Source organism: Vespa crabro, chromosome 8, assembly GCF_910589235.1.
Source record: "Vespa crabro chromosome 8, iyVesCrab1.2, whole genome shotgun sequence".
NCBI lineage: Eukaryota > Metazoa > Arthropoda > Insecta > Hymenoptera > Vespidae > Vespa > Vespa crabro.
In genome coordinates, this window is record NC_060962.1 from 2,441,895 (window position 1) to 2,457,357 (window position 15,463).

At 31.5% G+C, this 15,463-nt stretch overlaps 2 protein-coding genes across 2 annotated transcripts; one reads left to right on the top strand and one right to left on the bottom strand.

Annotated features, from left to right (window-relative positions):
- Positions 1 to 2,164: 2,164 nt before the first annotated feature.
- On the top strand, positions 2,165 to 2,919 carry LOC124426174 (histone-lysine N-methyltransferase SETMAR-like). The gene is made up of 2 exons (XM_046967558.1): positions 2,165 to 2,472; positions 2,580 to 2,919. Exons 1-2 carry the CDS (start codon positions 2,165 to 2,167, stop codon positions 2,917 to 2,919), a joined length of 648 nt encoding a protein of 215 aa, XP_046823514.1.
- Positions 2,920 to 3,340: 421 nt separating this feature from the next.
- LOC124425911 (UDP-glycosyltransferase UGT5-like) lies at positions 3,341 to 5,611 on the bottom strand. Its single transcript, XM_046966968.1, has 5 exons — positions 5,094 to 5,611; positions 4,616 to 4,983; positions 4,182 to 4,416; positions 3,804 to 4,026; positions 3,341 to 3,727 (listed from the first exon to the last, which is right to left on the bottom strand). Exons 1-5 carry the CDS (start codon positions 5,566 to 5,568, stop codon positions 3,442 to 3,444), a joined length of 1,587 nt encoding a protein of 528 aa, XP_046822924.1. The 5' UTR covers positions 5,569 to 5,611; the 3' UTR covers positions 3,341 to 3,441.
- Positions 5,612 to 15,463: the final 9,852 nt, after the last annotated feature.

The following is a 15,463-nucleotide window of genomic DNA, read 5'->3' on the forward strand; positions in this document are numbered from 1 at the left end:
CGATCTCTATCTAGAGATGGAACGAAAGAGACAGAGGTAAAGGAGATATGAGGAAGAGAAGGAGGAGGAGGATATGAAAGAGGAGGAGGAGGAAGAGGAGTTGTACGTCGGTAGATTTGAAGACAGGCTCTGTTAGAATACGTGCACCTTGGATAGGTATCGCGGGTAATCTACTTCGTGAAAGTTTCCTCGAGATTCTAGAGAAGCTCGGGTTAAGTCAGGCGCTACGTGTAAGCTGGGTGTTACCCTGGCTGATGAGTCCAGAACACTTTGAGAGTACGGTTACCGAAAGGTGACGCGTTTTCACGTTGCAATATAGACTTGTTCACTCTCACTATCTCCATTTCCTTTACACATAGACACACACAAACAATCATTTTATTTCTTCATTATTTCTCTCCTTTAGCATCTCTATCATCCACATTCTCGTTGCTTGGATGAACGTGATCGAAGGATGATGTTTTTCCTTGGAACTATCGATGTTTTCTCTACACTGTCGATAGCAAATTCCTTTTCCACCAATCATTGTTATTTTTATCCTCCTATCACATCGCGTAGATGAAATCTTTCGTCTCGTGACTTGCTTTGGGAATTTTTATTTCAAGATCCCGTAGTCGAATTTCAATTGGATCGATCGATTATCGACTTTTGTACATTAAAGTTTATCTTTCATATTGTGAAATTAATTTAGTAAGATCTAGTAAAATTAATTTGGTTAGATATAGTATCGAGTAAAATGGATTCATTCGTAGTTTTTATATTTCAGTTGCAACGTTTAATAATATTGGTGATAACTACATACATATCTATGAGAAGATATTGTATACGTTTGTTCGCGTTGTTTGGGATGAAGAAAAGAAAGCGGAACGTTACCGCTAAGCACGAAAAGGAAAGGAATCTGCTTTTCTGACTAGTAGTAGCGGTTAAAGGATACCACGTTGCGGAAGTAACGTTTCGCATCCCTCTGGATAGTATTACCGCAAAGCTCTAAAGAATTCGTAGAATTTCCTCAAAGCTCCCGTCTACATTCTTTCCTATGGGAATGACTAAGTCGAAACTCGAAGTCTAATAAAAATTGTCCAAGGAGGAAACCTGTTAGAATTTATCTTTTGTTTTCCTTCCTTCTCCCTTCGGAAGAGATTTTGAAGAAAAATTGTTTTCTTTTCTTTTTTCTTTTTCTTTGATCGATTCGACAATTTTTATTTTTTATTTTTATTTAATCGTAGAAGATCGTAATTGGAGTAAAATTTATAGATAATTTCATTTAATGCCATACACGTTGAGATAAAATTAAATTAAGGATAATGATTTTTTAATTACACCATAGTTTTATATCATTTTATCATTATCGTCACGTACGAAATTCTCATCGTGGATAGCTTCGAGATAGGAAATAGACCATGCATTTGCAAGTGGAATAGTAATAACGATATAACGTAGACTGGCAAGGGGATAGATAGAAGGCCAATCATGAATTGAATTCCTCGTGAGATACATCGAATAAACTTCTCTGTATTACCACATCTACGATGTAATTTTCCTTCGATTGTTTAGAATAATCTACGATATCACAGGGCATTTGTACGTGTTTGGTAGAGGTAAATGCAAGAACCTATTATTAACTTCACGATTACAACATCGAACTCTGTTAGAAACTCACTACGGTCTCTCAATTTTAGATATACGATGATATTTCATTTCGCGAATTTTGTTGGCCATAAATTATAGTATATTAAAAAATCGATATATTAAATGTTTCCAAAATTACCTTTCGCCGTCGTTTTGATAAAAAAATAACATACTTATCTTCGTTTCTATCGTTTTAAATCTTAAGGAAAGATCTTTGAAATTTTCAATCAGAATAAACTCGAAAATCTAAATTATTAGTAGTTTGGAAAGATGTAGTCAAGTAAAAATAAAAACATTGATAGAAGGATTAATTTTATAAATATTAGGATGTCCCATAAGTTTATTCCGCGCCACGCTATGTATGACCTCGAGCCGGCTATGTTAGTAAACATGTAGGTTTATCTATTGTCCGTTTATGGCATCAATTTCAGTCGTCTCACAGTTCTTTCAAAGTACGTTTCGTTGGTGACAAAGTCTCTTTTAAAATCTTCTTCTACGCAGTTCAATACGGATAGTCAAAAAAAACATTTGCGGCATGTTATGCTTCATTGCTTTAAAAAAGGTAATAGTGCAAAGGATACTGCAGACGAGATTTGCACCGTTTAGGGGAGTGATACTACAATTATTAGAATCGTTCGAAATTGGTTTAACAAAATTAAGAGCTAACAATTTTGATTTGAAAGATGAAGACCGCAGCGGCCGCCCAGCAACGACAGATACGGACCTCATCAAGAGTATGCTCACTGAAAATCCGCGATATGGTGTGCGCGAGATAGTGGATGCCACTAATATTTCCAGGACAACGGTACATAGTCATTTAATCAAGATGGGATATGTGAATCGGTATGAAGTTTGAGTTCCACGCCAATTGACAGAGATCAACCTTATGAACCACGTCTCTACATGCGATTTGCTTCTTCAGCAACATGAAAAAAATCCTTTTTTTAAAGAAGCTTGTCACTGGAGATGAGACTTGGATTTTATATCAAAATGTGCATCGAAAACGCAGTTGGTATAAGGAAAATTGATCTTCAACTGTTGCGAAGCCAGGACTTCATCCGAAGAAAGATCTTATGCATTTGGTGGGACTGGAAAGATGTAATACATTACAAGCTCCTTCCACAAGGTGAAACGATCAATTTTGCAAAATATTGCATTCAACTCGATAAATTGAAAGTCGCCATAGCCAAAAAACGGCCAGAATTGGTGAACCGACGAGGTGTCGTTTTTCATCACGACAACGCAAAACCGCATGTTGCGTTGGCCGTAAGACAGAAATTCTTAATTTGATTAGGACGTTCTACCTCATCCTCGATACTCCCCAGGCCTTGCCTCATCTGATTATTACTTGTTTCTCTCATTAAAAAATTGTGATAAATGTCCGTGATAAATGTCACAAATCCGAAAACGAAATAAAAACGCACCTCGATGAATATTTTGCAAGTAAATCTCAACAATTTTGGAAAGAGGGCATAATGAGTCTTCCTGGGAAATGGAAGAAAGTAATAGAACAGTACTGTTCATATGTTACACAGTAAATCAACCTTAAACAACAAATATCGTCTTTTGATTTCGCATTAAAAAAAAAAAAAAGGAAAAAACTTATGGAACATATTTCGAGATGAGTATCTATTAAAATATATATATTAAGACAAAATTAAATCATAATGTAATATAACGTTGTTTATGGCGTAATAAATGCAAGTATAAATCTAAAATAATACAATTTAATATGTTATTGATTACAATAGAAGACAAGTTTATATCGATTATAGATAACACTTTGAAAATTTTATTAATTTATAACATACATTAAGAAAGTTTCTCTTTTGTGAATCGATAACGTATTATTATATACGACGAGATTGTTAATACAATATATAGCAGAAAAAGGATTAGAAAAGTGATGAATATTGATAAGACTACGATAATATCTATATCGTATCGTTGATAGTATGGTTTATATTTTTTGTCAAATTGTAAATACGAGACTCCTTTATTACGTATAACATATTCGATCCACCACACGGCATTTTCCAATGTATCGTAAGGAACGTCATTGATGATGTTCTGAAGCTCTAACATTTTTTCTTTATATCTAGAATAACAATTTTTTTTTTTAAATTTCTGCATAAAAATATTTACATATGAGTTTAAATGGCATTGATAGTTACCTTTTTCTGTTATTAAATATATCATAAATTGAATCATTAAATATTTTTTCGGTAATATTAATCAGATGAAGTTGTTTCGCGACACCCAAAGTAGCCATTCTTTTTACGTTATAGTCTTGATCGAATATTATTGGTATTCCTATAAGTGGCACACCATAATATATAGCTTCTTCGGTACTTTGAAGGCCACCTTGATATATAAATAATTTAATATTGGGGTGAGCTACGAGAAAAGGAAAAATAAATTATCACAATTTTCTTTTACAATTTACTACGTAGACGATCCACATAAAAATTCTTCTGATATTATTGTTTTATTTTTTATTATTCTCATATCTCTAAAATATTTGTTCTTATTGTATACCACGTTTATCTTACCCAAAATGCCTTGCTGAGGAACCCACTTTGAAATGAATATTTTATCGAAATGATATGAGAAATTTTTAATGCTATCTGCATCACTTCGCGACCATACTACCGGCCAAGGTAACTTGGAGAGTACATTCCAAAATAGTGTTTTTGTATTTTCCATCAAATAATCATATTTTACTGTTGAACCAAGGCTCATATATATAAATCCATTTGTAGCATTATCAAGAAATATACGTAAATCCTAAAGGCAAATAGAAATTTTGAATAAAAAATAATAGAATAAATAATAATATTAATGATAATAAAATGTGCAAAATAAATTCATCAATTAAAATAAAAAATCTTGATTGATATATTTGTTTTGAATTTCTTTAATTGTAAGTATCATATTTTAAAATAATGGAAATATATTATTTATAAATTTTATGTCAAATTCGTACTATGGGCAAAGTTGGCGGTATTTTGGAAATATGACCGTTATTATAATAAACAACGTTGGGTATTTCTGGTCGGGAATATAAATATATCATGTGAGAATTGACGAGGACAAGGCTCATATTTTGTGCAGCTTCGATGATACTGGGTACATTATCTCCTAAATACTTGTTAGCTAGCATTTGTTGAATAGGAATGAAGATATAAAGCCAGTAATACATGTAATAATAGGTGTTTATGAAATTATTCAATCTTTGCCAGAAAGTTGGATTAGTTGAGATATCTTCTATTTCCCAATTCGAAAGATGCGATGGCAATATTGGACTTCCCAAAAAATATCGTTCAATATTACGTAACTGTAGTGACATGATACCTGTAAGAATTATCATTACACAATTGTTTTATAAATATCAAACAAAAATTAATGAAAAATATTAATTTATCGTCATATCGTTTTTGCCGATATTATATTCAACATCTTACCTATTAAAGGAGCATTGAATTTCTGAGCTAGTAAATAGAAAATCGGAGATGATAAAGTCTCCACAATAACTGCATCGAATTTCTCATTGCTCTCAGACAGAAATAATTTTTGAATATTTGGAATCTTTAATAGTTCTTCAATAAGATCATGACGACATGTATCTAAAAGCATATTAGCTTCTATTTCTGTAAATCTTCTGTTTAGTTTTTTATTGAAGATATTCATTACATTTTCATGGTTAATATTATAATTGATTTCTGTATAATTCGCCAAATTTGGATCTTTAATCGAGTTTAAAGTTAAAATCACGAGTTCATGCCCACGTTCGTGAAGCTTCCTCCATAATGATTGATATACGATTTGATGACTATAATAGGATACAGGAACAATGATAAATAATCTTTTACTATTTACCAGTTTGTGTTGTGTTGTTAAAACATTGAAGAATAACGCCAAACCAATGATTAACTTCATTTTCACAATTAACTTCTTCTTTGTTCAGTTTCAGTATACTTAATACAGTATTTCCGCGAGTTTAAACTAATAGTATTTTCTAATGAATATTATCTGATATACTTATATCAAGTATTGAATATTTCATTGCTTAATTTCATATTCATTAGCTTATACTTTTCGATAATTTTTATCTTATTTTTGATAAATATACAATATAAATATATAAATATGCAGTTATGTATATTTTATATAATTTTACTGCGTAATACAATGTTCTAACATAATATTGGGATATCTTTATTGGCTACCACAGACATTTATTGGCAATTGTTACTTTTCATTCATTAAAATCTGATAATTGGATCTATAATCCAGAAAGAAAACAATCAAGATTCGTTGAACAAGAAAGTAGTAGAAATCGTTGAAAGTAGTTATCGTTGATATAGATGAAGTTCAGAATCTAGCTGAGCTACATTGTCGCAAGAAGGAAAGACATAAATTCTTTGCTCTTAGAATTCATTCGTCTTGCCATCTCTTATTTTCGTATCAACTAAAAAGAGGCAGTGCATCTTCATCAATCGTGCATTAGTTTTCGGCGTCCCTCTTTTTCTTTCTCACTTAAATCCTGTCTTTCGTTCTCTTAACGTCAGTATACGGCGTCGTAATTTGAAAAGTTTCTTCGCTTTTCTGCAAGTTATTTATGCGTGTTGGATACGTGCAACTCGGCCAAAACTTATCGAAAGTTTCGTAGACAAAGTCTATATCTAGGCTGTTTGTCAATTACCTATGTCAGACGTCAAAGTTACGTTTGTCATGAATAAAATTTCTAATGGTTATGTTTTTCAAATTTTCGATGATCTAAATATTCCAAAAATAAGGAGAAATATCATTACATCCATTTACTATTATTATGTGTAAGAAAGTATTTTTCGTGATTTCGAAATCATTTATTTAATATATTTTTAATATTCTTTAGATCGAAATATGTTATTTGTTATCTATTGCCATCGAAATTGATTGTAAAATAAGATTATGAACGAAAAAAATATTAATTATCAATTATTGATAATTGTGTCCCTTGGATTTATTTGATTATGAATAATTTATTATTATATCTAATTATTATTATGTCTAATTATTATTATATCTAATTATTATTATAATGGCGTAATTTATAAACTAGAAATTTCATAATGCCAGAATATTAATTAACAATTCAATTTTTTCCTGATTTTTATTTTATATACAAAACTATTGTTTCATTCATTGTTAAAGCGAAACTGTAATACATTTCAATGGGATATATGGGATATACAGTTTCTGTTTGGAACTACGTAATTATGTGTACGTGAAAAACGATAATTAAATGTGTACAATTTAAGTGTGTAATTGTTAATCGAACTTGTTTCGAAATCCCATTGTGCATTGCATTATCATAATTTTATCGGGAACATGGATGGATGGCCTTGTGTCGTGCGAGAATAACTGCGAAATGTATGTAAAGAAATTACATTGGTGCAAAAAGCATGAAATACCCGATCGAGAAATTGCTGCCATTCGTCTGGCAGAGTGGATTACTACCGATGTTGGGTTGAAATGGACCGATATCATAACTCATGGAACCCGTTAATGTTCGTATCTGGTTCGTGAAAATGTGAATTAATAAACCGTTGGTACATGTAAAATGGTATTACTCTAGATTTTTACATTGAGACATTTGTGAATTTTATATTTTTTTGCTGCGTATTTTATTAACGACTAAAACAAAAAAATATTGAGAATAACACAAGAGCTTTGTTCTTTTCATGTTACATAGATGCTTTAAACTATGTTTATTCGATGAAAACATTGTTGAATATCAGTAATGATTAATGTTTCGCTTGGGAAATTTTCTATTTCTTGTAAATTGGTAGCTGGTTTGCATTTTCGCACATTCTCTCTCTCTCTCTCTCTCTCTTTCTCCTTCATACGTTTCTTTCTCTTAAATTCAAAGCATTGAAGTAAACGTGAGGTAAAATGCAGTTTAGAGGAGGCAATCGGTCGGGTAGATCCGTCGTAAGCGTGTATTGCTTGTATACTGCTCGGCTAGAAACTTTGCAGTAATATTAAACATCTGTCAAACGCGAGGAAGTGAGCGAAAGAGAGAGAGAGAGAGAGAGAGAGAGAGAGAGAGAGAGAGAGAGAGAGAGAGAGAGAAAGAGAGAATGAGAGAGGTGGTGCAAAACATCCACGGTGGATTATGTACGAGCTACACTCGCGGCGCACCCACGAAATGGAGTTACGAGTGCTTTTCAGGATATTATGTTTGAGTTCGCCGCGTAATATACGAGGGCATTGCAAGTCTACTGTTAGCGGTGCTGCCCCGACAGACACAGAACTCATGCAAACTCTTTTTACTCGACGAACAGACGATTGTTTGATATCGCCGTCATTGTTCTCCATCCCTTATCGGTTTTCCTTTTCGATCATTTCGACATCGTTTAATAGTTCTTTTTTTAATAATTAATAATAGATTTTTCTATATTAAATATCTTTATATCTTTATTTAAAATTTTCTTTTTTTGGATATAAACATTTTTGATATATGATTATATTTTTTCTTCGGTATAGGACAATATTATTTACGATAAATTGTTATATAATTGTTTAAATAGTAGTAAAAATATTCCGTGCTCTTAAAAGTTATTTATAAAAAATTATTCATAATATATTATCAAATAATCATTCAAAAATATTTTAAAAGGATAGATAAACATTATATTTTTTATATTCCTTTATATATATACTTTTAAATGGTGTTTATAAAAATTGTTAAATAATTGTTATAAATCTTATAGAAAGATAGATAAAACTTTATATTTTAAAACAAGGCGTACTTAAAATTTTTATCGTTCTTAGTCTCAGATGACTCATTCGTAAACGCTATGTAGTTTTTTACTACTATTATAAACATATTATCATGCATTATGAATGACAATATATTCCAAAGAAAAAATCATAGAAATGTGAAAAAAACTATTTTCATTGGAAACTTTTTCTCTTTTTATTTACTAACTTAATGCTATCGATATAACAGAAATAATTTCATTGATATTTCGTGGATGCACATATGATAAGCAACCACGTATTCTATAAATTTTCAAAATCGAGTATCTCGAAAAAGATATTTCATAGATGATGATATATTGAACTATAATAATGTAATCTCAAAAGTCCTGGAAATTCACTCAACGTAATTTAACAATCATAGTAACTCCCCTTTTTCAACTATTAAAGAAATCTAACGTAACATATAAAGATAGTCTTGGTACGGATCATCGAGCTTAGGTTGGTAATGGCTTTCCGATCGCACGAAATCCTTTCCAGGACTTATTTTTATAGTACATCGAGTCGGTCCGAATGGAATCACGCTTTAACGGTGCGTTACATAAGGGGTGCTTTGCGTTTAGATTCCTCATGGTAACATGCTCGGAGAGCCAGGGCAATTTATCTTTGTCAACCGATGTCGAGCAACGTCAGTGATTCAAGCGTGGGGACGGAGGACCGTTTGTACCTTCGATTCCGTCATTAAGGCAGCACTCATGGTTTATTCAGATGACCACACCGTGAATAGGAATGGAAAGAGAGGGAGAGAGAGAGAGAGAGAGGATAAGGAAAGGGAAAGGATAGGTCAAACTGTAGTTACTGCCGCGAGGTTTGTATCTACCTACCGTTCTCCAGAGTCACTTGTTCATTCCGTTGATTACATACATCGAATCGCAAGTCCTCTATACCTCGAAATCCTGTAATCTCATGATCACTAAGGTTGAAACATTCTTGACCTGTTTGCATCAGCACTTCTTCCTTTTTGGGTATTAAGCATATTTGTATACTTGAAAATTCATTGAGATATTTTCTATGTAGCATTCTATATATCATTCGTGGAATAGTGAAAAAACACGAAAAAGGAAATTATTATAATTGGATTGAATGGATTGAATGCCAATTCTGATTTTCATCCTTTAAATATGCTTTTGTTGAGTGTACTCACAGTATTACTTGTTTTATATCCTACGGATACACATATATACTTTTAATTTTAACATCCATCCAATTGTATTCCATTAAAATAAACAAGGATAATAGAGAAGGAAAGAGAGAGAGAGAGAGAGAGAGAGAGAGAGAGAGAGAGAGAGAGAGAGAGAAAGAAAAAGAGAAAGAAATAAAATAGAATGATTTCGGCAAATGTCGTAATACATTACAAATGAGGTAATACGTTAATAATCATATGATCATTTGCTATGTTTTAATTAGATTATCGAATCTGTCAATAATCGCATAAAATAGGTTTAACGTCAGAATTCACGGTAATGTTCTATGTACGATTATATATGTATATATCTTTGTGTATGTTTGTACGCGATATGATTTTGTGAAGCGCAAGGGATTGAGATCGAGAGAGACAAGGGAAAAATAAAAATTGGTACGCGTGCATTCGATTGAGAATATTATGCTGCCAATTACTAGAAAGCCAGGTGGTACGCTTCGTTAGTCATCGAAATAATTGATTCTCACTCCCGCGATTCCACTATCGTACACGTTGATTCCCTCCGATATCCTTACCGACCCTCTGCTTCACAGTTCTGTCAGCGTTTAATTATCATTGCATTTTCGATGTAACGGTAATTGCGAAACAATCGGCCAGTAATATTGATCGGGGCATCGGTGGTTCACGTCATCTCCTCGATATTTTGTTTCAATTCATCTATACACGTTTCATGACACAATATAAAGTATAATATTCTCTGTAACGTAGTTTTAACATTTTATTATATTCTCAATCCAAATCAACATTTGTAATATATGATTACGAGAAAATGGGAAGTATCATTTTTATTTCATTATCCATTATTTAAATTATTCGTTGTTATTTTGAACATCGATGATATTTTCTTCCTACGTATCAAAGTTTCTTCTGATGCTATTTTAAAACTTATCCTTCTTTTCTGTTACTTTCTTCTATACAATTAGTTTGTGTTAAAATATTGATATTGACATTTCTATGGAGATTTTTGTTCTTTCTTTCTTCAGAATTTATTTCTAGCTTTTGTATTATTTAAATAAATTTACTGTTTGTGTAATACTCATGTCTAATAGATTTTTAGAAACGTATCAAAATAGAATTTGACACTCTCTTGAATTCAAGGAGTACTCATAACTTTGAATAAATACTTTCGATTTAAAAGACACCTTCAAGAAAACTTTCTTCTGCAGTTCTACGGCGAATAATGCGCTAAAAAATCAGTCCGCAGATGGAATACTTTTTCTCTTTGTGTTTAAAAGTTAAAATGGAATTTTCACAGTGGACATTGAAAGTTTTGCTTTCGCAGGTTGAAATGTCGGTTGTCCGCCGCGAGCAACGTCTGTGTTTTTCTTTCATATGAATTTTCGATGACATTGTGCTATGGTTTTAGAACAATGTTTATGTGGTACGATCTTCCGATATGAACAATTGCGTATGTGATATGTCATTTCTGTCCCTCCAACGAACTTTTAATACACTCTATAGTAAGATCAATATCTTTCTTCGATACACATACATAAGTTTATAATTCATGAAAGAAATGAAGTGAATACAACGGTTTCCGGTTTATCTTCATTATCTTATTGTGTGCTTATATAAGTTAATCGATTTTACGACTTATTCATAATTATTATCTGGATATTAAACAGAACATTAAATTATATATATTATACATTTAGGATGAATAGTTTGCAGCGGTCAAATATTAAGGGATTTACTGTAGTTAAATGTTATAATCCTATTTACTATTAATATAAAATATGAAAATGATAAAAAATAAAAGGATGTAATAGCTGTATTAATTAAATTAAATAACTTATCGAAAACTGCCACATTTCTACATTCTGAACACATCTTGATCTGGAGAATGAAAAGAAACAGTTTCAATATTACCGTCTCGACCATTATATTCTTAGATATTCAAAAATTTATACTGTCCCAATTCTACATATCTAGATATATATAATTCTATAATAAACTCGATCCGTCGAATAGTGGTGTTATTCTAGCGCATAGATAATTGTATAGTATTGGCATTAAGTTAAATAATCATTTTTTAACTAAACATTTTTTAACCTTCATCAATTCCATATTATTAAAAACTTCAAATTAGTCTTTCTCTTTTTATCCCCATAAAGAAGGTCGTATTTATTTTGTCATTAATATTCTCTTAACTAGGTATATTGTTATTTTTCAGAAAAAGAATCCAATATTGTACTGATAAATAACCTCAATGAAGGAAAAGAATGACATTACAGATTTTGTTGAAGAAATTATTTCTTGTTTTGGAGCTCAGAGTAAGATGAAAGGAAAAGGATAAAAAAGGAGTTAGTTCGAGAATACAATGAGAATGGCGTTTTTCGATTCATCGCATGAAACCGATACCGTAGCATCTGTTCGATAAAGAAGAGAAAAGGAAAAAAAGAAAAAGAAAGATAATCTTTATCCCGCGACGAGATCCGCAGATTACGAAGACTACGCCGTTATAGTATGGGTAACCGTTCGACGGGAATAATTTTTATCATCCCCACAGACATTTGAATATTCAGACTGGACCGATTTGATTCATCTGCCGTGTGAATATTCAGCGATTTCGTTCATTCTCTCAGGCTATGATCCTTCTCTTCTCCACCCTTCATCATCCCTTATCACGTCTCTAGCGTTTCTTTCTTTCCGAGTTTATCCGCATCTACGAGTTCATGGATCTTCAACATTTACCGTTTTAACTGAGATTTTTATTTTTTTATTATTCTCAATTTTCTCTGAACTTTTGCTCTTTCCTATAAAAAACGTGATTTTTTCCAATACATTTGTAAAATCCTTTAAAATCCTTTAATGACAATTTTTAGCATTATTTCACTGATCGTAGAATGTATATATATATATATATATATATATATATATATAATAATATATATATAAATAAATAGAATGTATATATTGAATGTATATATAGAATGTATATATAAAATTTAAGTATATATATATTTATATGTATTTACGAATAATGATAAAAAAGAAACAATAGATATAAGTAGTATCGTTCAATTGGAATTTTATTATTTTTAATTACGTGGTGAAACATAAAATCTCTAGCAGACATTGCGATTGACATTAGGCATTTCCACATTCTGTGGTTCTCGTAATTTCACGCCTGGTCAAGCGAAACATTTCTGGTAAGTGCGAATAGGTGACACCATCGAATCGGTTCAACGGAACCAAACCGCATAGACTATTAGATCTTACCGACGATTCACTGAACCTAGATAATTATTTTCTATCGACTATGGTTCGTAATAAAGTAAAGAATTTAACGGTGATAACGATTATATTATTTCGACGATTCTTATTCACAATTAATTATAAAATAAAACAGTTATATTTAAACTTTTGAATCTAAATATTTATCATTGCATCGAAAGAGTATGTTATACAACTTGAAATTAATATTTTTTTTAATTATTAACTAACCCGTTACGCCAGCAAGATATCTACAATAGAATTTTAATTTATTCATGAAACATCAATCATAATTGATGAAAAAATATTTTGATAGATAATCGTTCATTCTTAAAAGTACACTCAAGGCGATCAACCGAATTTTTTACGTGATCATTACTTTAATAAAGTAACATCTCACATTATATATAGCTATAAACGTTTACTTTACCAAGAGTCATATAATGATAATATATTGTCGTGTAGTTACATATATATTCTATATACTATGTTATATGTAATAATACGAATAAACTCATGGGTTTATGTGTTCATATACGTATAACACGAATCGAACTTTTACTATCTATTTCTCTCTTTATTTTGCAGTCAGAATTTTATGGTGACACGCGTGAAACAAATAAGCGTTTGAATTTGGCAGGTTTGTTGGCCATCGAGGGAAAAAGAGAAAGAGAAAGAGAAAGAGGAAGAGAGAGGGGAGAGAGAGAGAGAAGTACAAACAAAACACCTCATGCTATCGTTGACGTTTATGAACGTGAAACAATGAATACCACAAAAGGTATTTCGAGAGAACATCTTCCATTCGTGCGATTTTCACTCTCATTTTCTCTTGTTTTCTTTCTCTCTCTCTCTTTCTCTCTTTTACTCACTCTTTTTCTCTCTTTCTCTCTCTCTCTCTCTCTCTCTCTGTCTCTCTCTTTCTCTTTCTTTTTCTCTCTTGATTTCACTTCCACTTGTTTATGTGACACTCACACACGCTCTTTATAGGGTTATACTAACACGCACATGGACGAAAAGGGTGAGAGACTCGAACAAAAGAGGTAGAAATGTGAAATGTCGCGACATATAGTCCTCGAATTCAAACGTTTCTGACTCGGAAACCGTTTCACACCTCAGAATTGTAGTTTCTTTGATTTTTTGAGTACCGAAATTGCGCGACAAGAGAGACTATTTTCTACAGACTTTTAAATTCCTTCGAATAATTCGAATGCCCTTTCTTGTTTCTTTTTATTTTTTTGCCCTTTTTTCATCATTCACGAGGGTTCTCGTTTTTCAATATTTTTCAGATGTTTTAACGAAGTACCTTTGATGTAGTTCATCGCGTGAGAGTTAAGAACTCTGTATATATATATATATATATATATATATATATATATATATATATATATATATATATATATATATATATACTAGCTGTATGATATATGTAAGTGAGTTGTGTGAAATAGCTTTAATATATCGCGAGAGTGTTCGGGTGCTCGACGTAAATGGGGATTAAAATAGGATCTTAGGATATCAGCGGTCCTTTTAAAGTAAATTGCCCTGTGGTTTAATGAGAAACCATAGTTCGGTTAACGTATTTGAGGTATATTGGGCTATGAATAAGCACCATTAGTCTTGTTACCGATAGTGCTTCAGTCTCGTTGAGCTTCATCGAAGTCTCATATGTCAAGCAGTCAGTAATCTAGGCTTATGCAGATAGGAGGATCAGTTGAGATTAATTACTCGTTTGGTTCATAGCTAGGCCTATTGACTAAGGGTCAAGTTCTATATACTGTGTTTATTTTAAACATCATTTACCCTTGTCAACCAAGAGGTCGAACGTTTCCTCAGAAACGTCATTCTCGCCAGCTTATCTTTGAAAGCTTTAAGAGGTATCTTTTATCAATTTACTTTTATTGAGGATAAAATAAAAACACAAAAATGTAATAAGTATGAGTGATATATTATTGAAAATATCGGAATATATTTAAGTATAGATCTTTTACAACTTCTATGCAAGCTTATATGGATACTATGAAAACATATGGTAGGATAAGAAAATGTTCTTATAAGTGAGAGTAATGTTCATATAGCTGCTACGTAAATTTATTTGCCCGATGTATAATGGGAGTGCGATCTAATAAAAACAAGCATGGTACTTATATAGTATGAAAAGAGCATCGAAGAAAGGAAAACTCTGTCGCATCGTTGATATTAAAGAAATATTTTAAAAGCCATTCACACACAAAGGGATCGATATCGTCCTTTGTATGTTAGATATACATGTATCTCTTCTTCATGAAAATAAACTAGTTTCATTCAAAATTGTCATAAAATATTTCTAATGGTCATATAAAATTTTTTATGCTTTTATAGAATATTTAGTAATATGTAATAATGCCATTTCAAGATAATCAATTCGTTATTACGTATTTGCTTCAATGAAATGAATTATTTTCCTGTCAATGAAAATTCAATAAGTTATGCTTCTCTTATTTCAAACAAGTTCGATTTTATAAAAATATACTAGATTCTTTAGCTTAGTGGATATTTGAAAGGAAAAACATGCAAATGGAAAGATATACGTATAGAAAATAGTATAGGACGGATTTCGGAATAAATCATATC